At 43.1% G+C, this 27,324-nt stretch overlaps 1 protein-coding gene across 4 annotated transcripts in view; it reads right to left on the reverse strand.

Annotated features, from left to right (window-relative positions):
• The window catches only part of adck5 (aarF domain containing kinase 5), an 80,098-nt gene that overhangs the window by 11,279 nt on the left and 41,495 nt on the right, over positions 1 to 27,324 (reverse strand). For 3 of the 4 annotated variants that reach the window (XR_013575002.1, XM_078536212.1, XM_078536211.1), the window contains 7 exons: positions 24,809 to 25,009; positions 24,011 to 24,151; positions 17,406 to 17,519; positions 10,635 to 10,766; positions 4,412 to 4,495; positions 3,016 to 3,097; positions 1,197 to 1,275 (listed from right to left, as the gene is read on the reverse strand). Coding sequence is in view for 3 of the 4 variants with exons in the window: in XM_078536212.1 (XP_078392338.1) it covers positions 1,197 to 1,275; positions 3,016 to 3,097; positions 4,412 to 4,495; positions 10,635 to 10,766; positions 17,406 to 17,519; positions 24,011 to 24,151; positions 24,809 to 25,009 (833 nt within the window). In the remaining variant the exon portion in view is untranslated. The remainder of the gene's footprint in view (positions 1 to 1,196; positions 1,276 to 3,015; positions 3,098 to 4,411; positions 4,496 to 10,634; positions 10,767 to 17,405; positions 17,520 to 24,010; positions 24,152 to 24,808; positions 25,010 to 27,324) is intronic. The other variant, XM_078536213.1, reaches the window with a different exon arrangement.

Genomic DNA, 27,324 nt, shown 5'->3' on the forward strand with positions numbered 1-27,324 from the left:
ATCTAAACTTGTCCCTTCACAGAACAGGAGAGTAAATATTCTGTTGATGGATCTCTGGCACACAGCCAATGGTGTAGACTGGGAAATCAGGCTCCGGAACTGTCCATTTTACACACACCTCTTTGCTGCATCATTAATTTTAAATCAAACCTCACAATTCAAACCTCCAGCCCGAGAACTCACTCCTTCCCTCAGGGTCAAAACTATGGAACTGATGAAGTCTCTCAGCTTCTCTTAGGGGTGGGTTGCAACAGAGACTTCTACACTCTAGCCACCAACTGGCTCAGTGTGTAGCACACTTGCCATTGGAGTCAGAAAAGTGTGTTCAAGTCACAGTTCAGGGACTTCACATAATCACAGATTGGTTAAGGTGTAAAAGGAGGACATTCAGTCCGCCATGTCTGCACTAGCTCTCCAAAGCCTTCACCCTGTAACCCTGCACATTTCTCCTTTTCAGATAATAATCCAATTCCCTCTTAAATACCTCAACTGATCCTGCCTCCAGCACACTCCAGATCCCAGCCACTCGCTGTGTCAAAATATCCCCTCAGGTCTCCATTGCTTCTTTTGTTAATTAGCCTAAGCCTGTGTCTTCTTATTCGCGATCCTTCCACCAATGGGTATAGATTTGCCCTATCTACTCTGTCCAGACCCCTCATGATTTTGAATACCTCTGTCAAATTGCCCGTCAACCTTCTCTTCTGCAAGGAAAGCGGTTCCAACCTCTCCAATCTATCTACAAAACTGTAGTTCCTCATCCCTGGAAACATTCTCGTGACTTCAGCACAAAATCCAGGCTAACATTCCCAGCACACAACTGAGGGAGGGCAGCACTGTCAAAGGTGCCATCTTTCAAATGAAAATTTAAACGAAATCTGATCTCTCTCAGGTGGATGTAAAAGATCCCATGCACTATTTCGAAGAGGAGCATGGGAGTTATCCTCAGTGTCCTGTTTAATATTTGTCCCTCAATCAACATAATTAAAACAGATTAGATGGTTATCACATTGCTGTTTGTGAGATCTCGTTTTGTGCAAATTGGCTGCCACGTTTCCTACATTACAAGTCCCAACCAAGCAGCATATTGGAGTATTTTCATCTGATGGACTGCAGTAGTTTAAAAAAGCAGCCTGCCATCACCTTATGCCAGCAATTCTCACTTTTCAAGAAAGAAAATTTTTTTGAAAAGCACTTACTTTACATTCAAGTTTTCATACAGTCCATGATCTAGGAGCACCAGTTCCGCTTTCCCATTAGGACCTTTCCTAACCAACACTGTACAACAGAGGAAAACACAAGTTATAAATTTGACTCGCAGGGAGATAAAGGAATTAAATGGGACAGAAGGGAGGCTGGAACAGGGAAAATATTCAATACACCATCACTAGACATCTCAGGATATACATGTCAACCTATTCAGATGGATGATAAAGATCCTGTAAAGGAAGCTCTCCATGGTGTCCTAGGCTGACATTCCTCTCAAAACAGAGATGAACTGTTGTTAACCTGACTGCTGCTTGAGAAATCTTGCTGCATAAGAGTGGCTGCCTCATCTATCTACAAATTTACAGATCACTATACTTAAAGTGATTGAATGTGTGAGAGAAACACTTTATGACACCTTCAGGATGCGATAAGGTGCAATATAAAAGTACTTTATGGAGCTCCTGCTGAAGATAATCACATTAGATGGTATTACCATCACTGAATCCCCCACTACCAACATCCTGGGGGTTACCATTGACCAGAAACTGATCTGCACCAGCCATATAAACACTGTGGCTACATGAGTAGGTCAGAGGCTGGGAATTCTGTGGCGAGTAACTCACCTGTTGACTCCCCAAAGCTGGTCCACCATCTACAAAGGCACAAGTCAGGAGTGTGATGGAATACTCTCCACTTGCCTGGATGAGTGCAGCACCAACAACACTCAAGAAGCTTGACACCATCCAGGACAAAGCAGCCTGGTTGACTGGCACCCCATCCATCACCTCCAACATCCACTCCCTCCACCACCAATGCATAGTGGCAGTATTGTGTGCCATCTACAAAATGCACTGCAGCAACTCACCAATGCTCCTTCAACAGCACTTCCAAACCTGTGACCTCTACTACCTAGAAGGACAAGGACAGCAGATACAGGGAACACCACCACCTGGAATTTCCCCTCCAAGCCACTTACCATCCTGACTTGGAACTATATTGCCGTCCCTTCACTGTCGCTAGGTCAAAATCCTGGAACTTCCTCCCAAACAGCACTGTGGATGTACCTACACCACATGGACTGCAGCAGTTCAAGAATGTGGCTCACCACCACCTTCTCAAGGGCAATTAGGGATGAGCAATAAATGCTGGCCTAGCCAACAATGCCCACATCCTGTGAAAGAATCAAGAACTTTTGAAATCCAGCTCTGATTGGCAATAAAAATGCTGACCTGGCCAATGATGCCCATGTCCCATGAAAGAATTAAAAAAAACTGCTGCCTGTGCCTGTAATCTGTTTACTCATTGTCCCTGCTAACCTACATCCCTGTCCAGAAATGCCTTGAATTTTAAAATTCGTATTCAAATCTCTCCCAATCTCCATAACCTCCTACTGCCCTGCAACCTTCCAAGATGTATGTTCCTTTAATTCAGGCCTCTTGTGCATCCCCAATTTTAATCACTCCATCACTGGCAGCCATATTTTGAGCTGCAATAGTTCTGGAATTGCATTCCTAGACCTCTCTACCTCAGCTTCTTTCAAATGCTACATCTTTGCTGAGCTTGTGGTCACCTGTCCTAATGTTTTCTTCCATGGCTCAGTATTGAATTTTGTTTGAAAGTGTTCCTGTAGAGCACCTTAGGATGTTAAAGGTGCTATATAAATGCCAGCTTTCTCCTCTTTAATCTCTGCTATCAGTTATGTTAACCAATTCTGGTCAAACCAGATGTCTTCCCTAAAGCAGCATTTGTACCACAAGGTGAACAGTGAGGTCTTGGTGGTCCAGTGCCTTCCACAATGCTTGGACTTACCATTCCCAGGGTGGGGGTCAGCGTGGATGAACCCAGTGTAAAATATCTGCTCTGCAAAAGTCCTGACCAGTTTGTCGGCAACCTAAAGAAAGGGAGGGAGAAAAGGAGGTGTGTCAGTGTACAGTGCAACTCTGCAGCTGTTCTTTTTACAGCACTACCAACCATAACTGATGGTGGGTGTGCAACACACAGGCACAGATGTGACACCATAAAAAATAGACATGTGGACCTTCTGAACAGTCACAATTCCCTTGGAAAGTCTTCCATTTGTCATTAACTTCTTAAAGGGACTGAACTAGAGGCTCCAAATTAAGGCATTTAATCAATCCATTTTTCCACTTCAAAGATAGCTCAATGTTGGCCTGTCTGGTTGGCATTCCAGGAACATGGGCATCACAAGCATGGCTAGCATTTATTGCCCAGACCTAGCTGCCCTTGAGGTGGTGATGGTGGGCTGCTGCCTTAAAGCGTTGCAGTCCATGTGGCATAGGTACACCCAAAGTGATGTTAAGAGAGAATTTCAGAATTTTGACCCAGCAATGATGAATAAATGGTGATATATTTCCAAGTCAAGATTACGAGAGACCTGGAGGGGGACTTGGAGGTGATGGTACTCCCATATGTCTGCTACCGCAATCCTCCTAAGATGGCAGAGATTGCTGTCAAAGTAGTAATTTGCTGCAGCGCATCCTATAGATAGTACACACTGCAACCATGTTGTGTCAGCGGTGGATGAAGTGGCTGGTTTTAGTGTAGCATGGTGATAAGCCATCCAGACCAGGAAACTCAGATTTGAGCAGAGTTTGTTGACCTCAGCAACAAGAGTGGCACATTAAAGCTATCATTTAAGGTGCAGACTAGGAGAAATTTTGATCAGGATTGTCACAGAGCATGGGATGCTTTGGTACAGGATAGTTGTTGAGGAAGAGATTATTATATCTTTAAAAGCTTTAAAGCTAATCGAGAAAGCAGAGGAGACATCGAGTTTGAATTGCTTTAGCTAAGAGTTTGCACAGCCGCAAAAGATTGAAAGACTATTGAAAGCTTCAAATGGTACAGAAGCTACAAATGGTCTCAGGGGCTAGAAAGCAATAAGATTAAAATTTAAAGAAAAATAACCTTCCAGGGCTCCCACTCCTGGTCCCCATCCGACAAACCCTTTTAGAACGTGGTGTGCGTGGACATCAAGAAATGAGATTGACCTGTGATCCTCCCCTGTCCCAAGGTTAAACTGACCTATCAACACATACTGTCTGGGGTCACGTGAGGGATGGTCACTCGAGTGAGTGAGTACCCAGCCAGAGGGCTACGAGTGCCTGTACACAAGTCATTGCCCTCAGAAGAGACGAAGGATAAACTTGAGGGAGTGGATGAGTGGGATAAAATCTGCACTTACATCTTTGACACTCAAGCCCTGCTGCTCGATTTCATCAATGTTGGTGACTTTACAGCCCTCACAGTAATCGGCGGTCAGGATTCGCTGCAAGAAAAAGCATATACAGATCAGGCAGAAATACACCATACATTTACACCATAGAGCCTACAGAGGACAGAAACTGCCTATGCGGAGCACATAGGAGGATGTGAGTGTGGAGAGTTGGAAAAGCTGACGTAAGTGTGGTAAAATAGAAAGGAGGGGTTTTAGGCAGGTAGAATCTAGACAGCAGGGTCACAGTAAACGAAGGCTCAGTTACTGCTGTTGAATGGAGAGCTGAGGGAAAGTGCAGAATATCATCACAGGTACAATCAGACAAACCAACACAAACTACAGATTATAAAATGATCCATGTGGAATCATACTGTGTGAAGCTGGCCGATGTGTCTTAAAAAGAACTTACAGAATTATTAGAAAAATGGTTATGCACAGGATCAAAATAACAGTGGTAGCGTCGGTATGAATTTGGCTAAGGGTGAGGAAACAATATTGTTTTTCAGACTGGAGGAAAGTGTTCAGTGGTATCTCCCAGGGGTTGGTGTTGGGACCACTTTTTTGATACATATTAATGACCTGCACTTGGGTATAGAGGCATCAAAGTTTGCAGATGACACAAAGCTTGGAAATGTAGCAAACAGTCAGGAGGAGTCAGGACATCAGGAGGATATATCAGAGAGACTGGTGAAACAGGCAGTTACATGGCAGATGAAATTTAGCAGATAATTGTGATTTTATGCATTTTGGATAAACTAAATGTTAACAATTTAGAGTGGGTGCAGGAATAGAAAGACCTAAGGGTGTACATAAATGACTTTGAAAATTGATAAAGCTGTTAAAAAAAAAGCTATGGAAGCCTTGACCTAATAAATAGAAACACAAACAAAAACAAGGAAGTTAAGCTAAACATTTTTAAATCACTGGTTAGATCTCAGCTGGAGTGCACCATACTTTTAGAAAGGACGATGGTGCAAAGATTTACCAGAATGGTACCAGGGATGAGGGAATCAGGTGCAGACAGACTAGTGAAGTTGGGATTGTTCTCCTTAAAGCGAGAACGGTTAAAGGGGGATTTAATGGAGGTGTTCAAAATTATGATGGATTGATTAGAGGTAAATTGTTTCCATTGGCAGGTGCGTTGCGAGATTGAAGATAATTATCAAAAATACAGAAGGGCAATGAGAATTTTTTTTAATGCAGCAAGTTATTATGATCTGGAATGTGCTACCTGAAATTAAGCAGATTCAATAGTAACTCTGGTTCCCATTTTGATGCAGGCTGGCGAGTCAATCATCAACAGCTAGAATGCTAAGAGTGTTGGAATTTGAGGATACAAGGTAATGGGTAGTGTCGTGGTTATGGCCCTGGACTAGCAACCTAAAAGTCATGAATTCAAATCCCACCTTGACAAAATTTGAAACCAAATTCAATGAAATAAAGGAACTTCACCATGCCTCCCTAGTCTAGCTTGTATGCCACTCTGTGGCTGAGCAAGGCACTCAGTTTGTATAACATTCGGTATAAGCCATTGCTCAGTGGATTGCACTCTCACCTGAGTCAGAAGGTTGAGAGCTCAAGTAGCAATAACTAGGACTGTGCCCAGGGCTTTAAACTAAAAGGGTATTCAGTTGAAGGGAAGTTTGGAAATCTAAAGAGAAAAGTCGAGGTAACAGGGCAGTGACGCGATTTGGGTAAAGACAAGCAGAGTGGGACAGGAAGGGACAGAGTTTAATGGTAATAGTGCATCAGCAAATAGGTCCATTTAAAAAATAGCAAAAACAAACTAACGGCTTTTTAATCTGAATGCATGAAATATTCGCAGTAGGGTAGATGGCACAAATAAAGATAAATGGTTTAGAATGAATCGCCATTCCAGAGACATGGTTGCAAGGTGACCAAGGTTGAGAAATAAATATTCCAGGGTACACAATATTTCTAAACGACAGGAAGAATGGAAAAGGAGGAATAGTTCTGATATTAAAGGATGACATAAGGGCAGTTGAGAGAAAGGATCTTGGTTCTGAAGCTCGGGAAGTAGAATCAGTATGGATGGAGATTAGGAATACCAAGGGCCAGAAAACACTGCTGGGTGGGAGTTTATAGGCCCCCTAACAGTAGTTAGACTGCTGGACAGAGCATTAAGAAAGAAATAGTTGGTGTTTGTAACAAAGTCAATGTAATAGTTAATCTTTAATCTTCATATAGACTGAAACAATCAAATTGACAACGGTGGTCTGGAAGATAAGTTTCTAGAATGTTTTCACATTAGTTTCCTGGAGCAATTTGTTGTGAAACCGACTAGGGATCAAGGATTGTGCAATGAGGTAGGGTAAATTAGTAATCTCATTGTTAAAAAACTCAATGACAAATAGTGATCATAATACAACTGAATTCCACATTAAGTTTGACAAATGACATATTCCAACCACAAATAAGAATTTCAAATTTAAACAAAGCCAATTTCATAGGTATGAGGGGTGAGCTGGCCAAGGTTAATTGGGTGAATAGACTAAAAACGTATGGCAGTAAATAAACAGTGGGAAACATTTAAAGACACAATTCAAAGTAATCCAACAAAAATACATTCCATTCAAAAACAAAAAACCAGCAAGAAAGAACCATTCGCAACTTACTAAGGAAGTTACGAATAGTGTTAACTTAAAAGAGGTTGAGAATGGGCAAGGAATAGTAGTAAGCCTGAAGATGGGGACTGTTTTAGAAAGCAGCCTGTAAAAACCTGTAGAAACCAGAACACCAAAAAGTTGATAAAAAGGGAAAAAGCAGAATGAAAGTAAACTAGCCAGGAGCATAAAAATAGATTGTAACAGCTTTCACAAGTATATAAAAAGGAAGAGAGTTGCTAAAGTAAATGTTGATCTCTTAGAGACAGACACAGGAGAAATTATTGTGGAAAATGAGGAAGCAAATCCCCAGAACCTAATAGCCTACATCCAAGGGTTCTAAAAGAGATAGCTGCAGAGATAGTGGATGTGTTGGTTATGATTTTCCAAAATTTCCCAGATTCTAGAATGATCCCTGTGGATTGCAAGTTAGAAAATATAACACCACTATTTAAGAAAGGAGGGAGAGAGAAAACAGGGAACTACAGGTCTCTTATTCTGACATCAATTGTCGGGAAAATGCTGGAATCTAATGTTAAAGAAGTCTTAACAATGCACTTAGAAAATAATTGTATGATCGCATAGAATCAACATAGTTTTATGAAAAGGAAATTGTATTTGACAAATTTGAGCATAGCTGAAAAATGTCTTGTACTCATCAGGGCAGATACAAGAATGCAGAATTTCAAAAGGAACAACAATATATAATGCATGAGAAAAGGGTTCTGATGGTCGGCTAGTCAACTTTGATTGGTCGAGACACTGCCATGGAGAATGCTCACCGAATATCCCGCTAACTCATGAATGGGCCTAAGGCCGCCACTTTTAGTCCTGAAAAGTACCCAGTCTGCCTCAAATTACCCTGGAAGGATAAGGTGTCTCAAAAATAACGGGTGAAGCTAGCTGTTACATGCTGCTACTACGCGTTAGTGGTATTCTCCACTAACAGGATGCTGTGTCAAGCCAAAACATCATTCTGCCTACCACACAAGTGAGTTATGTGCTATATGAATTTTAGCGCCGGTATAATGCCAGGTATGTAGGCTCTTTATCCCAATGATTGGTGGATCGTATCAAACAACAGGTTCCTTCAGCTGTTCACGATAGGCAGAGTACTAACATTTTCAAATCAGCCCGTGCTTGCAAAACTCAGAACGCAGTGTCCAATGTAAGATGTGATTCCATGATTGGATAGCACTTACTGAACAGTCTTGAGTGTGCTAAGAATTACACTAACAAACAACTTAAAATTATCAGTTGAGTTTGCAATGTGGCTCAGTCAAGCTATGCATACATTCATACACAGGGCCCTGTCCTCTGCAAACAGAAAGAATATGTCTAAGCATTGCACCTTTTTCAATTAAATAAAAACATGGGGACAACCTTTTCCAGAGGCATTCTCCATGGCAAAGCCCTGACCAGAGTCCACTTGCCAACCAATCAGCATCCTTTTCTCATGCAGTAAAATTGTTGTTCCCTTTGAAATTTAGTAATCTTGCGTCTGTCCTGATGAGTGTAAGATGAAAAACATCGATAACATGTCTCCTTTGTTCAGCTATATTCAAGTTCTGTACTGCCAAGTGAATATTTGACAAATTCTTTTTAGTTTTTTGAGGATGTAACTAGTAGGGTGGATAAAGAAGAACCAGTAGATGTAGTATATTTGGATTTCTAAAAGGCATTCAATAAGATACCACACAAAAGGTTAATATGCAAGATAAGGGCTTAAAGGGATTGGGGGTAATAAATTAGCATGAACAGAACATTGATTAATGAACAGGAAGCAGAAAGTAGAGGTAAATAGGCATTTTCAAGTTGACAGGCTGTAACTAGTGAAGTGCTACAAGGGTCATTGCTGGGGCCTCACCTATTTACAATCTACATTAATGACTTAGACAAAGAGACCGAGAGTAATGTATCTAAGTTTGCTGATGATATAAAGTTAGATGGAAATGTAAGCTGTGAGGCAGACATAGAGGCTGGAAAGAGATATAGACAGGTTAAGTGAATGAGCAACAAGGTTGCAGATGGCATAATGTGGGAAGGTGTGAGGTTTGAGGGATTTGAGTGTACTCGTACAAGGAACACAAGGTTTTATGCAGGTACAGTAAGCAGTTAGGAAGTCAAATGGCATGTTGGCCTTCATTGCAAGGGGTCTGGAGTACAGGAATATGGAAGTCTTGCTACAGTTGTACAGAGTTCTGGTGAGACCACATCGGGAATACTGTGCACAGTTTTTGTCTCCGTATTTAAGAATGGACATACTTGTTTTGGAGGAAGTGCAGGGAAGCTTTACTAGATTGGTTCCTGGGATGAGAGGGTTGTCCTATGATAAGAGGCTAACTAAATTGGGCCTATACTCATTAGAGTTTAGAAGGATGAGAAGTGATCTTATTCAAACATATAAGATCCTGAAGGGACTTGACAGGGTGGATACTGGGAGGATGTTTACTCTTGTGGGGAAGACTAGAACTAGAGAACACAATTTATAAATAAGAGGTCTTCCTTTTAAGATGGAGATGACAAGATTTTTCCTTGAAGGTCATTAGTCTGTACAATTCTCTTCCTCAGAGAGCGGTGGAGGCTGGGTCACTAAATTTATTCAAGGCTAAGTTAGACAAATTTTTGATAGACAAGGGAGTCAAGTGTTATGGCAGACAGAAAGGTGGAGTTGAGGTCATAACCAGATCAGTCATGATCTTATCGCATGACAGAGCAGTCTTGAAGGGCCGAATGACCTACTCCTGTTTCTAAGTCCTATGTCCCCAACACACAAGATTCCGTAGGGAGTTTGAAAAGAGTAAATGCTGAGAGGTTGCTTCCTGGGCAAACTAGATCATAGAGACAAAGTCTCAGGAGAAGGGACCGCTAATTTAGGACTAAGATGAGGAGAAATTTCTTCACTCAAAGGGTTGTGAATGTTTGGAATTCTCTACCCCAAAGAGATGATCCATTGTTGAGTATATTTAATGTTGAGATAGACAGATTTTCTGCTTCTAAAGGAATCAAGGGACATGGGGAGTGGACGGGAAACTGGAGTTAAGGCCAATGATCAGCCAGGATCATACTGAAAGGCGGAGCAGGTTTGAGGAGCCATATGGTCTACTCCTGATGATTTTTCCTCATGTTCTTAGGGGCAATTATGATGGGAAATAAATAAAATTTTACCAACATAAGCCACATTCCAGAACAAAAAACAAATTCCCACTGCATCCGAGAGACGATGTGTTTTCAATCTTCCACTGCCCTGCATGGCATCTTAGAGGCACTTCAACCGAAGAGACTTGCATATTAACCTCAATGTTTGAGCTTTCATTGGTAGCTAGCAGATCCAAAGGGTTTATGAATGACTTGGTGAGCAACGAAACTCATGTAAAATATGGGCCCTATTACCAAACTGAGTGAATGAACCCAGCTTCCAAGCAAATGAGCCATCTTGAATCGACCATCAAGATGATTGCCCAGCAGGTAGATCTAAGCCATCAATAATAGCCTTCATTAAATTTTAATGACAGAGACATATTCACTGCACATAGACGGAACATACTCCATTCTTTTAGCCTCACCTTGCTGGTCTGCTCCCAGTACACCTTTGGAATAACAATAAATTTGTAGTGGCTGAGATCTCGTGCACATCGCTCTGCGTTACGGCCTTCATTCTCAAAGTCCAGTTCCTGGGCTAGCGTCCCCTTCAGGTCCTGTGGAGTATGGCATGTGCAGGAATACATACAAGGCACTCGATACATTTCCGTATTAAACCAGTTTAATACTCTTAACAGTCGACTGGCACAGGAACAGAAGGTCATTCAGTCTCTTTAGCCTGTCTGCCATTCAAACAGATCATTGCTGATTGTGGTGTTGCATCACTTCAATTAGCATTCAGTTAGTAATGTTTGCAATGTAATCTGAAGGTTTTGATCTGTTACTAACACAGTTAACAGCCATTATTATTTACATTGTTAAATCATTTCCCTGTTGGTTTAGTGAATAAAGGTACAGCCTGCTGCAATGCTGGGCCAGGTAACCATGGGGACAGGGGTGGTGGTGTGGTGGGGAGGCATGCAGGTGTTAGGTTAATAAGAAAACACCAGAAGTCATATTCCCAATAAATGGGATGAAAAGTACATGTTTTTGATATTGGAGGAGGACAGGGACTAGGCACAGCTATGATCTCCCACTATCAAACTGCCTGCCAACACTGTTCAGATTCTATCACAAGGAACAGCCACTTGGGTCAGATGCTGAGAGCTACTGACAATCTCAGTGCAAATTAAGTGCCTTCAAAGGAGGGAGCAGATTCAAGATACAAAATGGGCACTTTTATGGTAATTCTCATTTTCAGTGCTGTCCGCTGATCATTGCTATAAGAATTGGACTAATTATACATGGAAAGGTTAAAAATCCAAAGCTTAACTAAGAGACCTGTTCAGATACAACAGAGTACTCAGTGTACAAAGATATCACTGTTATGCTAATAAAATACCATATACAATGAGTGCAAAAGACACTAGATTATGGGATAGTTCAACAATAAAAGTTATCTGGAGCTGGGGGTGGTGGGGCTCTTCATTCTAAAATGCATCCATTCACATGAATAGCCATTTAGAGATAAATAGGCATGATTTGGTGGCGATTACTGAGATGTGGTTACAGGGAGAACAGGTTTGGGAGTTGAATATCCAAGGGTACTGAGTGTTTCGGAAGGATAGGCAGGAAGGAAAAGGAGGTGGTGTAGCTTTGTTAGTAAAGGAAGAGATCAGTGCTATAGTGAGGAATGATATAGGCACTGGAGAGCAAGACGTAGAGTCAGTCTGGGTAGAAATAAGAAATAGCAAGGGAAAGAAGTAACTGGTGGGAGTAATCTATAGGTCCCCAAACAGTAGTTCAGCATTAGGGCACAGTATAAACCAGGAAATACTGGGAACATGTAAGAAAGTCATGGCAATAATCATGGGTGATTTTAATATGCATATAGACTGGACTAATCAAATTGGTAAGGGTAGCCTCGAGGGAGAGTTCATAGAGTGTATTAGAGTGCGTTTCTTGGAGCAATATGTTGTGGAACCAACCAGGGAGCAGGCTATTCTGGATTTGGTTTTGTGTAATGAGATGGGATTAATTAATGATCTCATAGTAAAGGATCCTCTAGGGAAGAGTGATCATAGCATGCTAGAATTTCAAGTTCAGTTTGAGAGCGAGAAACTGGAGTCCCACACTAGTGTTCTGGAGTTAAACAAAGGTAACTACATAGGCATGAGGGCAGATTTGGCCCTAGTGGACTGGGCAGGAAGACTACAAAGTAGGATAGTTGATGAACAGTGGCAGATATTTAAGGAGATATTCAATTCCTCCCAAGTAAAATATATTCCAAAGAGGAAGAAAGATGGTAAGAGGGGGGAAAAGCGTCCATGGCTAAGCAAGGAAGTTAAAGATAACATAAAGGCAAAAACTAAGGCATACCAAATTGCAAAGGTCAGTGGTAGACTGGAAGATTGGGAAACTTTTAAAGATCAACAAAGGGTGACCAAAAAAATAATAAAAAGAGCAAAGGTAAATTATGAAAGAAAACTAGCGCAAAATGTAAAAACTGATAGCAAAAGCTTCTACAAGTATATAAAAGGAAAGAGAGTTGGTCCCTTGGAGGTTGAGACTGTGGAGTTAATAGTGGGGAACGCAGAAATAGCAGGGACGCTTAATCAATATTTTGACGCTAGTACCACCCCAATATTAACAGGTAGTGCAGAGGATATAAAGAAGGAGGAACTTAGAACGACCACCTTCACTAGAGAAAAAGTACTGAGCAAACAATTGGGATTAAAGGGTGACAAGTCCCCAGGGCCTGATGGCCTACATCCCAGGGTTTTAAAGGAAGTAGCAGCGGAGATAGTGGACGCATTGGCTATAATATTCCAAAATTCCCTGGATTCTGGAAGGGTTCCAGTGGATTGGAAAAATGCTAATATAACTCCCTTATTCAAAAAGGGGGGTGGAGGCAGAAAGTAGGAAACTATAGACTGGTTAGTTTAACGTCTTACATTGGGAAATTGTTGGAATCCATTATTAAGGAAGTAGTAATGGGGCATTTGGAAAGTCAAAATGCAATCCATCAGAGTCAGCATGTTTTTATGAAGAGTAAATCGTGTTTGACTGATTTGCTAGAGTTTTTTGAAGATGTGACAAGCAAAGGTGCCACACAAAAGATTAATGCACAATATAAGATCACATGGAGTTAGGGTTAATATATCAGCTTGGATAGAGGATTGGCTAACCAACAGAAAGCAGAGAGTCGGGATAAATGGGTCTTTTTCTGGATGGCAAGCTGTAACTAGTGGGGTGCCACAGGGTTTGGTCCTTGGGCCCCAACTATTTACAATTTATATTAATGACTTGGATTCAGGGATAGAAGGTACTTTAGCTAAATTTGCAGATGACACCAAAATAGGTGGGAAAGTAAGTTGCAATCACAGAATCACAGTGCAGAAGAGGCCCTTCGGCCCATCGAGACTGCACCGACACACAAGAAACACCTGACCAACCGACCTAATCCCATTTACCTGCACTTGGCCCATAGCCTTGAATGTTATGACGTGCCAAGTGGTCATCCAGGTACTTTTTAAAGGATGTGAGGCAACCCGCCTCCACCACCCTCCCAGGCAGTGCATTCCAGACCGTCACCAACCTCTGGGTAAAAAAGTTTTTCCTCACATCCCCCCTAAACCTCCTGCCCCTCACCTTGAACTTATGCCCCCTTGTGACTGACCCTTCAACTAAGGGGAACAGCTGCTCCCTATCCACCCTGTCTATGCCCCTCATAATCTTGTACACCTCGATCAGGACGCCCCTCAGTCTTCTCTGCTCCAACGAAAACAACCCAAGTCTATCCAACTTCTCTTCATAACTTAAACGTTTCAACCCAGGCAACATCCTGGTGAATCTCCTCTGCGCCCCCTCCAGTGCAATCACATCCTTCCTATAATGTGGCGACCAGAACTGCACACACTGCTCCAGCTGTGGCCTCACCAAGGTTCTATACAACTCCAACATGACCTCTCCACTTTTGTAATCTATGCCTCAATTGATAAAGGCAAGTGTCCCATATGCCTTTTTCACCACCCCACTAACATGCCCCTCTGCCTTCAGAGATCTATGGACACACACGCCAAGGTCTCTTTGATCCTCAGAACTTCCTAGTGCCATGCCGTTCATTGAATACTTTCTTGTCAAATTACTCCTTCCAAAGTGTATCACCTCACACTTTTCAGGGTTAAATTCCTTCTGCCACTTATCTGCCCATTTGACCATCCCGTCTATATCTTCCTGTAGCCCAAGACACTCAACCTCACTGTTAACCGCCCGGCCAAGAAGAAATAAAAAATTTACAAATGGATATGGACAGATTAGGTGAATGGGCCAAAATTTGGCAGATGGAGTTTAACGTGGATAAGTGTGAGGTTATCCATTTTGGTCGGAAGAATAAAAAGGTGACTTATTATTTAAATGGAACGAAACTTCAGAATGCTTCAGTGCAGAGGGATCTGGGTGTTCTCGTGCATGAAGCGCTGAAAGCTAGTACGCAGGTCCAGCAGGTAATAAGTAAGGCTAATGGAATTTTGACATTTATTGCTAAAGGAATAGAGTATAAAAATAGGAAAGTGTTGTTGCAACTGTACAAGGCATTGGTGAGACTGCACTGGAGTACTGTTAGGAAGGATGTAGTTGCACTGGAGGCGGTTCAGAGGAGGTTCAAAACACAGAGATAAAAACAAAAAACTGCGGATGCTGGAAATCCAAAACAAAAACAGAATTACCTGGAAAAACTCAGCAGGTCTGGCAGCATCGGCGGAGAAGAAAAGAGTTGACGTTTCGAGTCCTCATGACCCTTCAACAGAACTGAGTAATATTAGGAGAGGGGTGAAATATAAGCTGGTTTAAGGTGGGGGGGGGAGAAGTTGCGGGGGGTTGCGGGTGGTTGTTGGGACAAGCAAGCAGTGATAGGAGGAGATAATCAAAAGATGTCACAGACAAAGGAACAAAGAGGTGTTGAAGGTGGTGATATTATCTAAACGAATGTGCTAATTAAGAATGGATAGCAGGACACTCAAGGTACAGCTCTAGTGGGGGTGGGGTGGAAAGACTAACAGGGCATTAAAGGTATAGATTTAAAAATAATGGAAATAGGTAGGAAAAGAAAAATCTATATAAATTATTGGAAAAAACAAAAGGGAGGGGGAAGAAACTGAAAGGGGGTGGGGATGGAGGAGGGAGTTCAAGATCTAAAGTTGTTGAATTCAATATTCAGTCCGGAAGGCTGTAAAGTGCCTAGTCGGAAGATGAGGTGCTGTTCCTCCAGTTTCCGTTGGGCTTCACTGGAACAATGCAGCAAGCCTAGGACAGACATGTGGGCAAGAGAGCAGGGTGGAGTGTTAAAATGGCAAGCGACAGGGAGGTTTGGGTCTTTCTTGCGGACAGACCGCAGGCGGTCGCCCAGTTTACGTTTGGTCTCTCCAATGTAGAGGAGACAGCATTGGGAGCAACGAATGCAGTAGACTAAGTTAGGGGAAATGCAAGTGAAATGCTGCTTCATTTGAAAGGAGTGTTTGGGCCCTTGGACAGTGAGGAGAGAGGAAGTGAAGGGACAGGTGTTGCATCTTTTGCGTGGGCATGGGGAGGTGCCATAGGTGGGGGTTGAGGAGTAGGGGGTGATGGAGGAGTGGACCAGGGTATCCCGGAGGGAACGATCCCTACAGAATGCCGCCCAGGGGGGGTGAAGGGAAGATGTGTTTGGTGGTGGCATCATGCTTTATTGCCCATCCCTAGTTGCCCTTGAGAAGGTGGTAGTGAGCTGCCTTCTTGAACCGCTGCAGTCCATGTGGTGTAGGTACACCCACAGTGCTGTTAGGGAGGGAGTTCCAGGATTTTGACCCAGAGACAGTGGAGGACGGTGATATATTTCCAAGTCAGGATGGTGAGTGAGTGACTTGGAGGGGAACTTCCAAGTGGTGGTGTTCCCATCTATCTGCTGCCCTTGTCCTTCTAGGCTGTAGTGGTTGTGGGTTTGGAAGTTGCTGTCTAAGAAGCCTTGGTGAATTCCTGCAGTGTATCTTGTAGATGGTACACTCTGCTGCTACTGTGCGTCGGTGTTGGAGGGAGTGAATGTTTGGTTATGTGGTGCCAATCAAATGGGCTGCTTTGTCCTGGACAGTGTCCAGCTTCTTCAATGTTGTAGGAGCTGCACTCATCCAGGCAAGCAGGGAGTAGATGGTGGACAGGCTTTGGGGAGTCAGGAGGCAAGTTACTCGTCGCACGATTCCTAGCCTCTAACCTGCTCTTGTAGCCACAGTATTTATATGGCTAGTCCAGTTCAGTTTCTGGTCAATGGTAATCCCCAGGATGTTGATAGTGGGGGATTCAGTGATGGTAATGCCATTGAATATCAAGGGGCAATGATTGGATTCTGTCTTGTTGGAGATGGTCATTGCCTGACACTTGTGTGGCGTGAATGTTACTTCCCACTTGTCAGCCCAAGCCTGGATATTGTCCAGGTCTTGCTGCATTTGGACATGGATTGTTTCAGTATCTGTGGAGTCGCGAATGGTGCTTAACATTATGCAATCATCAGCGAACACCCCAATTCTGACCTTATGATGGAAGGAAGTCATTGATGAAGCAGCTGAAGATGGTTGGGCCGAGGACACTACCTGAGGAACTCCTGCAGTCATGTCCTGGAGCTGAGATGACTGATCTCCAACAACCACAACCATATTCCTTTGTGCTAGGTATGACTCCAACCAGCAGAGACTTTTCTCCCTGATTCCCATTGACTCCAGTTTTGCTAGGGCTCCTTGATGCTACACTTGGTCAAATGCTGCCTTGATGTCAAGGGCATTCACTCTCACCTCACCTTGGGAGTTCAGCTCTTTTGTCCATGTTTGAACCAAGGCTGACCAACTGATCTAAATAAGTTTTGAAGAATACTAATTTCAAGACGAGTGATACATGTTTGCACTATGTTGGAATTTGCAGTCTGGAGATAAACGGCAACTTAAGATGCTGCCTGTTTTGAGGTGTTTAAAACAGCCAGGGTCTGAAATAAGGACCTGTCCAAAGACTGTTCTATCTGATCCATATACATCCCTTGGGAAGAGATATTACTCAAGTGATTGGGAAACGAATGGGGCACAATTCACATCTGATCGACTGCCTCTCTTTCATCTTTCTTTTTTAAAAAACCTTACACCATCAAGGACATTGATTGTAGTAAATACTGCAGTATGATCTAGAAGGTAACATTCTACAATCAACATTCCCACCCTTCCATTAGGACAGGGGACACTTACCTGAAGGACCCAGCGGAATGCAAACTTTGGATGCATCAACTGAACTAGGCCCAAGAGAAACTCGAGTGTCATAATGTCTCCATCAAATCGATCCCGTAGATCAATGAACTGCACCTGGAGCAAGAGGAGTTAAAATGCAATTGAACTGTAAGTTTACAAGCAGAGTTAAGAAAGAAGTTAGCCTCTTGAGTCAGAAGGACATAGGTTTAAGTTCCACTGCAGCACAAATAAAAATCAAGACTGTCACTTCAATGCAATAGTGAGGGAGTGATCTACTGCCAAGGTACTGTCTTTCAGATGGGACATTAAACAGAGACCCCATCTGTTCCTCTCAGCTGGACGGAAAAGATTCCATGGTCACTGTTTTGAGGAAGAGTAGGGGAGTTATCCCCAGTGTCCTGGCTAATCAACATCACAAACAGATTATCTGGACAATGCAGTTTGTGGGAGCTTGCTGTGCATAAATTGGCAGCTCCATTTCCTAGGTTACAACAGTGACTACATTTCAAAACTACTTCATTTGCTGTAAAGTGCTTTGAGATTTCCGGTGATCATGGAAGGGGCTATACAAATGCAAGTCTTTTGTGCTTAGCGTGTCCCACACTTCAAGTGTGCCTGTTGTAAAAATTGCTTGCAGCAAAAATCACATGCAGCAAAACAACTTCCCTGGGCACATCTCACCATGCTGCCAGCTGGAATTTCTGCCCACCACTTGTGATCTCTGTGATCTTTCCCTGTGTAACATACAATGATCCTGCACCACATCCTGCAGCTCATCGTTAGCATCACCACTGACTTTTGCTAATGCAATTTTATGAACAGAAATAAATGGAAAAGTTCAGCAGATCAGATTGATATCTGAAAGGTGGCAGTGGCCATTAGTGGGAGTGGAGGAGGTAGAGGTTTGCAAGAATGCAAAGGGGGAGAAAGGCAAAGCTTGTTTGGTACTGAGCCTGCATTTCAAAGGAACTACCCATTGGCCATGAAGCGCTCTGGGACATCCCAAGCTTGACTCATAGATGTTTACAGCACAGCAGGAGGCCATTTAGCCCATCGTATCAACACCGGTCAACAAAGATCTGACTACATTAATCCCATTTTCCAGCACTTGGCCCATAGCCCTGGAGGCTATGGCAAGTGAATATCTAAATACTTCCTCAACATTCTGACTCAACCACCCTTTCATGCAGTGAGTTCCAGACTCCCACCACCCTCTGGGTGAAAAGATTTCTCCCCAACTTAGCCTTCTATCTCCTACTTTGAATCTATGCCCCCTAGTTATTGACCCCTCCACTAATGGAAAAAGTGTCTTCCTATCCACCCTATCTTTGCCCATCAATCTTATACACCTCTATTAGGGCCCCTCTCAACCTTCGCTGCTCCAAAGAAAACAACCCCAGCCTATCCAATCTTTTCTCATAGCTCAGGCCCTCCAGCCCAGGCAGCATCCTGGTAAATCTCCTCTGCATCCTCTCTAGTACAATCACATCTTTCCTGTAATGTGGTGACTAGAATTGTACGCAATACTTCAGTTGTGGTCTAATCAGCGTTTTTTACAGTTCCAGCATAACCCTTCTGCTCTTGTATTCTATGCTCGGCTAATAAAGGCAAGTATGCCATATGCCTTCTTAACCACCTTATCTACCTGCCCTGCTACCTTCAGAGATCTGTGGATATGCACACCGAGGTCCCTCTGATCTTCAGTACTTTCCAGGGTCCTACCATTCATAGTGTAATCTCTTGCCTTGTTAGCCCTCCCCAAATGCATTACCTCTCAGTTTTCTGGGATGAATTCCATTTGCCACTGCTCTGCCCACCTGACCAGTCCATTGATATCATCATGCAGTTTATGGCTATCCTCCTCACTATTTACCACCCTACCAATTTTCATGTCATCTGCATACTTCTTGATCATACCCCCTACATTTAAGTCCAAATCATTTCTGTATGCCAGAAACAGCAAGGGCCCCAGCACCGAGCCCTGTGGAACCCCACTGAAAACAGACTTGCAGTCACAGAAACATCCCTCTACCATCACCCTCTGCTTCAAGCCTCTCAGCCAATTTTGGATCCAACGTGCCACTTTGCCTTGGATCCCATGGGCTCTTACTTTCTTAACCAGTCTGCCATGAGGGACCTTATCAAAAGCCTTGCTAAGTCCATGTAGACCACATCAAATGCATTACCCTCTTCAACATTCCTGGTTACCTCTTCAAAAAATTTGATCAAATTTGTCAAACACGACCTTCCCTTAACAAATCCATGCTGACTATCCCTGATTAATCTGTGTCTCTCCAAGTGTAGATATATTCTGTCCCTCAGAATTCTTCCTATTAACTTCACCACCACCGAGGTTAGACTGACAGGCCTGTAATTTCCTGGTCTATCCCCTTCTCCCTTTTTTAACAATGGGACAACGTTAGCAGTCCTCCATTCCTCTGGCACCTCACCCGTGGCCAGAGAGAATTGAATATTACTGCAAGGGCCCTTGATATCTCTTCCCTTGCCTCCTTCAACAGCCTGGGCTACATCTCATCCGGCCCTGCAGATTTATCCACTTTTAAGGCCGCTAAACCCACTTGCACCTCCTTTCTCTCTATGTTAATTTCCTTAATATTTCACAGTCCTCCACCCTGATGTCTATACCTGCGTCGTCATTTTCTATTGTGAAGACCGACGTAAAGTATTCCTTGAGGACTGTACCCACATCTTCCGGGTCCACATACACATTATCTCTGTGGTCCCTAATTGGCCCTACTCTTTCCTTAGTTATTCTCTTGCTCTTTATATATTTAAAAAACCCCTTTGGGTTTTCCTTTATTCTACCCACCAATGCTTTCTCATGCACTCTCTTAGCTTTCCTAATTTCCTTTTTAAGTTACCCCTTGCACTTTTTATACTCCTCAAGGGACTCTGCGTATTGAGCCCATAGTATCTGGCATAAGCTTCTATTTTTTTCTTAATCCTAACCTTTATGTCCCTTGACGTCCAGCGTTCTCTGGACTTGGTCCCCCACTTTGTCTCTACGGGAACATATTTTCCCTGCACTCTCACTATTTCCTCCTCGAATGCCTCCCACTGCTCTGACATAGTTTTATCTGCAAGTAGCTGCTCCCTGTCCACTTGGGCGAAATCGTATCTCATCTTAGTAAAATTAGCCTTTCCCCAGTTTAGAACTTTTATTCCCAGCCCAACCTTATCCTTTTCCATAACTATCTGAAATCTAACTGAGTTATGGTCACTATCTCTAAATTGCTCCTCTACTGATACGCCTTCCATCTGCCTGGGCTCATTACCGAATATTAGGTCCAGAATTGCCCCCTCCCTTGTTGGGTTTTCTACGTACTGGCTAAAAATGTTTTCCTGGATGCGACTTAAGAATTTTGCTCCCTCTCTACCTTGCACATTAAAACTATCCCAGTTAATATTTGGAAGTTAAGATCCCCTACTAATACAGCCTTATTATTCTCTGAAATTTGATTACATATTTGATCCTCTATCTCTCGCTGACTGTTTGGGGGCCTATAGTACAAACAGTGTGTTTGCCCCTTTTGTGTTGTTTACTTCTACCCATATGGCCTCATTTGATGATCCTTCCAAGATATCATCCCTCCTCACTGCTATAATTGATTCCTTGATCAATATTGTGACCCCCCCCTTCCCGCCCCCCTCCATCTCGTCTGAATGCCCTACAAGCATGGATGTTGAGCTGCCAATCCTGCCCCTCTTTTAACTAAGTCTTGGTCATAGCAATATCATACTCCCATGTGCCTATCTGTGCTCTCAGCTCATCTGCCTTATTCCTCAGGCTCCTTGCATTAAAATATATCCCATTTAACATTGCTAAACTCACTTATTTCTTAGAGCTTACACTTCCTCTGCCTTCCAGACTCACTTACTAGCGTTTTAGCTTCTAATTCCATCTCAGCTTCTCTCCCCTCTGAACTACTTTTCAGGATCCCATCCCCCTGCCAATTTAGTTTAAATCCATCGCAACTGCATTAGCGAACTTCCCCGCGAGGATGTTGGTCCCGTTCCTGTTCAGATGTAACCAGTCCAACTTGTACAGATCCCACCTCCCCCTGAAACAGTCCCAATGCCTCAGGAATCTAAAGCCCTCCCTCCTGCACCATCTCTCCAGCCACACATTCATCTGCTCTACCCTTCTGTTCCTATACTCACTACTGCGTGGCAACGGGAGTAATCCGGAGATTACTACCTTTGAAGTCCTGCTTTTCAATTTCCTACCTAACTCCCTAAAGTCTGCTGCAGGATCTCATTTCTCTTTCTTCCTATGTCATTGGTCCCAACATGGACCATGACCTCTGGCTGTTTACCCTCCCCCTTCAGAATGCCCTGCACCTGTTCCATGACATCCTTGACCCTGGCACCTGAGAGGCAGCATACCATCCTGGAGTCACGTCTACGGCCGCAGACGCGCCTGTCTACTCCCCTCGATAACGAATTCCCTACCACTATTATCCATCCACACTTCTTCCTCCTCCACCCCACCCCTCGAGCAGCTGGACCACCCACAGTGCCATGGCCTTGGCTCTGCCTGGCCTCCATAGAGGGAACCGTCACTCTCACCGTTTTCCAAGGCCGAAAAACAGTTTGCGAGTGAGATGCATTCAGGGGATTTCCTCACTATCTGCCTGGTCCCCATTCCCTCTCTGCTTGCACTTCCTTAAGCTGTAGGGTGACCATGTCCTGAAACGTGCTATCCATGAACCTCTCAGCCTCGTGAATGCACTGTAGTGCTCCCAGCTGCCGCTCAAGCTCCAAAACCCAGAGCTCCAGTCGGAGGCACTTCCTGCACAGATGGTCATCCAGACTGCCAGGAGCGTCTAGGATTTCCCACATAGCGCAGGATGTGCAAATCACCGGACTGAGCTCCCCAGACATATCTTAACTAAACAGAATATGGACCCTTGCTTTTATTTTACCCTTAATCCTACTTGAGTCTCGCTGTTTTAACCTCTCTGTCCCGAAGTCTCGCTGTTTCAACCTCTCTCTCCTGAAGTCTCACTGTTTTAACCTCTCTGTCCCGAAGTCTCGTTGTTTTAACCTCTCCCAGCTCCTCTCGCGCTCTTTTTGTTCTCCAAGCTCCTCTCACGCTCTTTCTGAACTCCCGGCTCCTCTCGCGCTCTTTTACCTTGTGAGAGGTGTCATAGAAATGCAAGTTATTTCTTTATTAATTTCCTCCTAACTTGCATTCTCTTCATCGTTCAAGGACCCGCTCCCTATTCACGGTCCTGCAGAATGTGTTTGGAGATGTATCTCAGTACAGGATGAACATTGGCATGTGGCCCCACACAGATGCCCCCTGCACAGTCTGTGTAAACCTCTAGTCCCAAAGCATTTCAATGTATTTAAAATGTTCCAGCATGGGGGAAGAAACTGTGCCAAACGTAAAAGTCACTGGGTACTGTCGCTACAGTGAGAATTTTAAAGCTAGCTGATCCACTTCATAATAAATTAAGTGCACAGATCACTATAGTGTAGTCAGCAAGTACACAAATAGGCTAATGGAATGTTAGCCTTCATAGCTGGAGGGTAAGAATATAAAGTGGAGGAAAAGTTACCGCAGCTACACAAAGCAATGGTTAGGTCACACCTGGAAGACTGTGTAAAGATCTGGACACAACATTTTTTCATATTGGTTTTGGAAGGAATGTAGTGAAGATTCACCAGAATGTTTCCAGAGTTCAAAAGGATTGGATTATGTAAACTAAATCTCCTGAAATAAAGAAGATTAAGGGATGATTTACATATATATGGACATACGAATTAGGAGCAGGAGTAGGCCACTCAGCCCATTGAGCCTCCTCAGCCAATAAGATCATGGCTGATTTGATTTCTCCACATTCCCACCAACCCACTATAACCTTTCATCCCCTTACTTATCAAGAATCTATCTACCTCTGCCTTAAAAATATTCAAAGACTCTACTTCCATTGCTTTTTGTGGAGGAGAGTTTAAAAGACTCATAACCCTCTGAGAAAAAAAATTCTCTTCATTTCTGTCTTAAATGGGCGACCCCTTTATTTTTAAACAGTGACCCCTGATTTGAAGTTTTGAGGGTTTTGTAAGGAATTGACTGGATAGATAGAGATTTTTTCACTGGTGGGACTGTCTAGGACAAAAGGGACAAAATCAGAGCCAGGCCATTCAGCAGTGAAGTTAGGAAATGCTTTTTCCACATAAAAGGGTGACAGAAGTTTGGAACTGTCTCCCACATAAAGCTCATTGCTAGCTCAATTAATAATTTAAAATCAGAGATTAATAAACTTTTGCTAGACAAAGATATAGAAGGAGCTAAGGCAGGTGGATGGTGTTTGGATAAAGATCAGTCATTTCTCATTAAATGGAGGAACAGGCTTGTGGAACTGAATGGTTTTCTCCTGCTCCTATAAATGGACTGGTAATCTCAGTAACAACTACACCACTCAAACTTGAGAAGATATAACACGGTGAAATATTTGAAGTTTGAAGCAGATTACAACATTTATTATTTTGGTATCAATTGGTCAAGCAATGATTTTGGAGTCTAAGATTAGTCTGTGATACCCACTACTGCTATCACTGCTACCAAATGTACCTACTTTAACAGCCACTGATGTCCCATCATACAGCTCTGCCTTGTGGACCTGAGATAGACTGGCAGCTGCGAATGGCTTCTGGTCGAAGTATTTAAACAACTTATCCGGAGTGGTTTGAAAATCTTCAAGGAACAATGCATCGACCTGGCAATGTCAGAAGAGAAGGTTACACTGTCTTTTATATATACATATAATGCAAGGAAATAGGTTCTTGATGAGGGGAATAGGTGGTGCAATGGGTCAGATTCTCAACTACTTTAGATCTAGTCTGGGAGAAGGGTGGTGAAATGGATCAGATTCTGACTTGATTCAAATCCAACCTGGACAATGAATGGTGCATTGGGTCAAATTCTCACCCAGTTCAAATGCAGCCCAGAGAAGATTTTGGTGCAATGGGTCAGATTCTGACCCGACAGAACCAGTTTGTTCAGGAATCCCTTGTCTTGTTCAAATTCATCTGACCGAAGATTCTTGGAGTTAGACAAGTGTGAGCTGATTCTTGGAGCCCAGCATGAAGTAGCCTCCAATTTTACATTAACAGGCACATAGACTTAGATAAGTCATATGAACGGGCGTGGTTAGAAATGCATATTGGAAGATTGCTGCATTGGAATCTGCATGTTTGAGGTTGGAGCTCAGGAAAGTTTTGGCGCAGTGTGGACAGTACGCTGGATTCTGACCTAACCAGGCTCTGTACTGAGAGGTGTTTAATGCCAACTCTGCAGGCATGAAATGCCAAGAGTTCCTAGTACTACCTTTAGTGATAACATAATTCACAAAGGGTAACACAAACAGACATACCTCCTTGAACCTCCTGTTGATGGCCTTGTCCTCTAGAATTCGCAGAGTGTTGGCGTACTCTTGTGGGAGCAGGTGGTTGAAGGCGCACAGCCCCTGCCCCAGCTTGATGTACAAACCTGAGTTCTTAATTGCTCCCTTCACGATGAGGTCTGCCCCTCGCTGGTGGCAGGCGGACATTGTGTCTATGAAGTCCTGGCTGTTCTGACAGGATCCAAGAAGAACACAACACTTACAACAGATCACCACATGGTCTCTTAGACAGCAGACATCAAAATAAAACAAGTCTTTCGATCACTGATTTTTACATTTAACCTTTATAAAGGAAAATTTAGTCTCAGAAATGTTGAGCTGCTAGCTAAATGACTTCAGTGACACTAAGTCAGCCTTGGCTCAATGGGTAGTTCTCTCCTCTCTGAGGCAAAAGGTTCAAATCCCATTCCAGTGGCTTGAGCATATAATCCAGGTGCACACTCTAGTACATACTGAGGAACAGCTGCACTGTCAGAAGTGCTCTCTTTTAGATAAGACAGTAAACCAATTGCTTTCTCAATTGGACATAGATTTGACAAAGTACAATCCAGTTAGGGACCAGCAACCTTTTGTTTAAAGCAGGCAAAGTTTCAAATCCCAGGTACTCACTAAGAGAATAAAGACACAAGCTTCCACAGTTATAAACAAACAAAATAAACTTTTCTATACAAATTCAGAAAAATAAAACAATTTACAATATCCAACTTAAGCTCTTAACATTCAGAATTAACATGAGGTAAATATGAATTAACAGGCAAATTGTGTTCGAAGAAACCACCTGCAAATTAAATGGCAGATGCAACCAAGAGAGATCCCATGGATTTCTCAGCAATTCGCCCAGATACCAGTGACCACCATGAGTCACAAAATCTTGTTAAAACTTTCTCTCTCTCTCTCACGAGGGAGTTCAACTCTTCACTTTCGAAGATGTAGCCTCTGAATTACTTCAAAAGCCGCCCCAACTTGGACTACCTCAATGACTGCTCACCTCCCGATGGTTCAATCTCTCCTCGTGACACTGTACCATGGGATTCACAAGGCTGCACTCTCGCTTCCTATTCCAACTCTTTTGCAGACTGCTAGTTTCACTAAGCTGGTACTGGCCCAGGATTTCTCTGAACTGCAGTCTCTTGGCCGCACTGAGTTATAAATGGCTCCCAGGGCTTCTTCTGAGCCCTCACCCTCTCCAGCACGGAACCAGTGACCTTCTTCCACTTTCTCAGCTCTCCAGGACTTCTCTAAGCCCTAACTGCCTGGAGACTGCCAACAGTTCCTAGGTTTTCTCTGTGAGCTATAAACCACACCTGGTCCAAACTGCAACTAAGCTCCTCTCCCAGCCTCTTCCCCTGCTGCAGAACACTCAGTTAAATTGAAACCAGAGAACCTTAAGTTCCATCTATCTCCATGACGATGTAGCCTTTCAGGTTAACTGTATGCTTTTAAACTAATTTAGCTCTGACTCCCAAAACAAAACATCTCTCTGGACTGCACTTCTTTGCTAGCAGTGTGGACACCATATCTCCAGTTCTCCATTTAAGTAAGCCCGCCTTCTGTTTTATGGCTTTTACCTTTCTAGCTGTTAACCCCTCAAGTCAACATGACCCAACCTTTTGAGTGTAATAGATTCCAAGTTGCTTTAATTGCATTTATTCCATTTTCCACAGTTAAAGTTTAATCTTCCCAGAGCTAAAAATTACCTCTAAAATATTAACATGAACCATGAACTAGATATTCTCATAACTAGTACAATCAGGAATGGAGTTGTCACAACATGGAGACAAGTGCAGAGGGAAGGCAAAAAAACTAGGATACTGGATGGACTAAAGTTATTGTAGAAGAAACAGAGGAAATTAAGAGGCTATAACAGCAGTGAACAGACATCAGGTACTGTCAGCACATAATATTGAAATGGACAAAAAGGATGACCTCAGAAAAGTGACTGAGTACTCTCTTCAAGTATTCACATGGTAAGGCATTAGTCACAAACCTTTCCCAAACTAGGATCAAAACTGGCGTAAATTCGGCACCAGGTTTATTTTACAAATGGCTATTGAGGTAGAGGCTATTTCATGTAAAATTGAATAAGGTTAAGTATTTAAAAAGAAGAATAAGACACAAGGAAAGGCCGGGGAAAACGTATTGAAGTGGATAACACAAGCACAGGCCGATGAGAACAGCAGGAGGCCTGTCAACCCATTAAGCCTGTTCTGTAATTCAATTAGTTCATGGCTGATCTGTATCTTAAGTCCTGGTTCCCAATCACTTAACAGTTACACACAAAAAAATCTTATCAGTCTCTGTTTTGAAAGCCCCAGCCTCAAACAATTATTTAGGTGAGGGAATTCCTGATTTTCAGTATCTTTTATATGTAAAAATGCATCCTGACATCACCTCTGAATGGTCTAGCTCTAATTTTAGGCTTACGACCCCTTGATCTAGATTCAGCCACCTGAAGAAACAGCTTCTCTCCAACTACCCCATCATAT

Source organism: Cetorhinus maximus, chromosome 3, assembly GCF_964194155.1.
Source record: "Cetorhinus maximus chromosome 3, sCetMax3.hap1.1, whole genome shotgun sequence".
In the NCBI taxonomy this organism is placed as follows: Eukaryota; Metazoa; Chordata; class Chondrichthyes; order Lamniformes; family Cetorhinidae; genus Cetorhinus; species Cetorhinus maximus.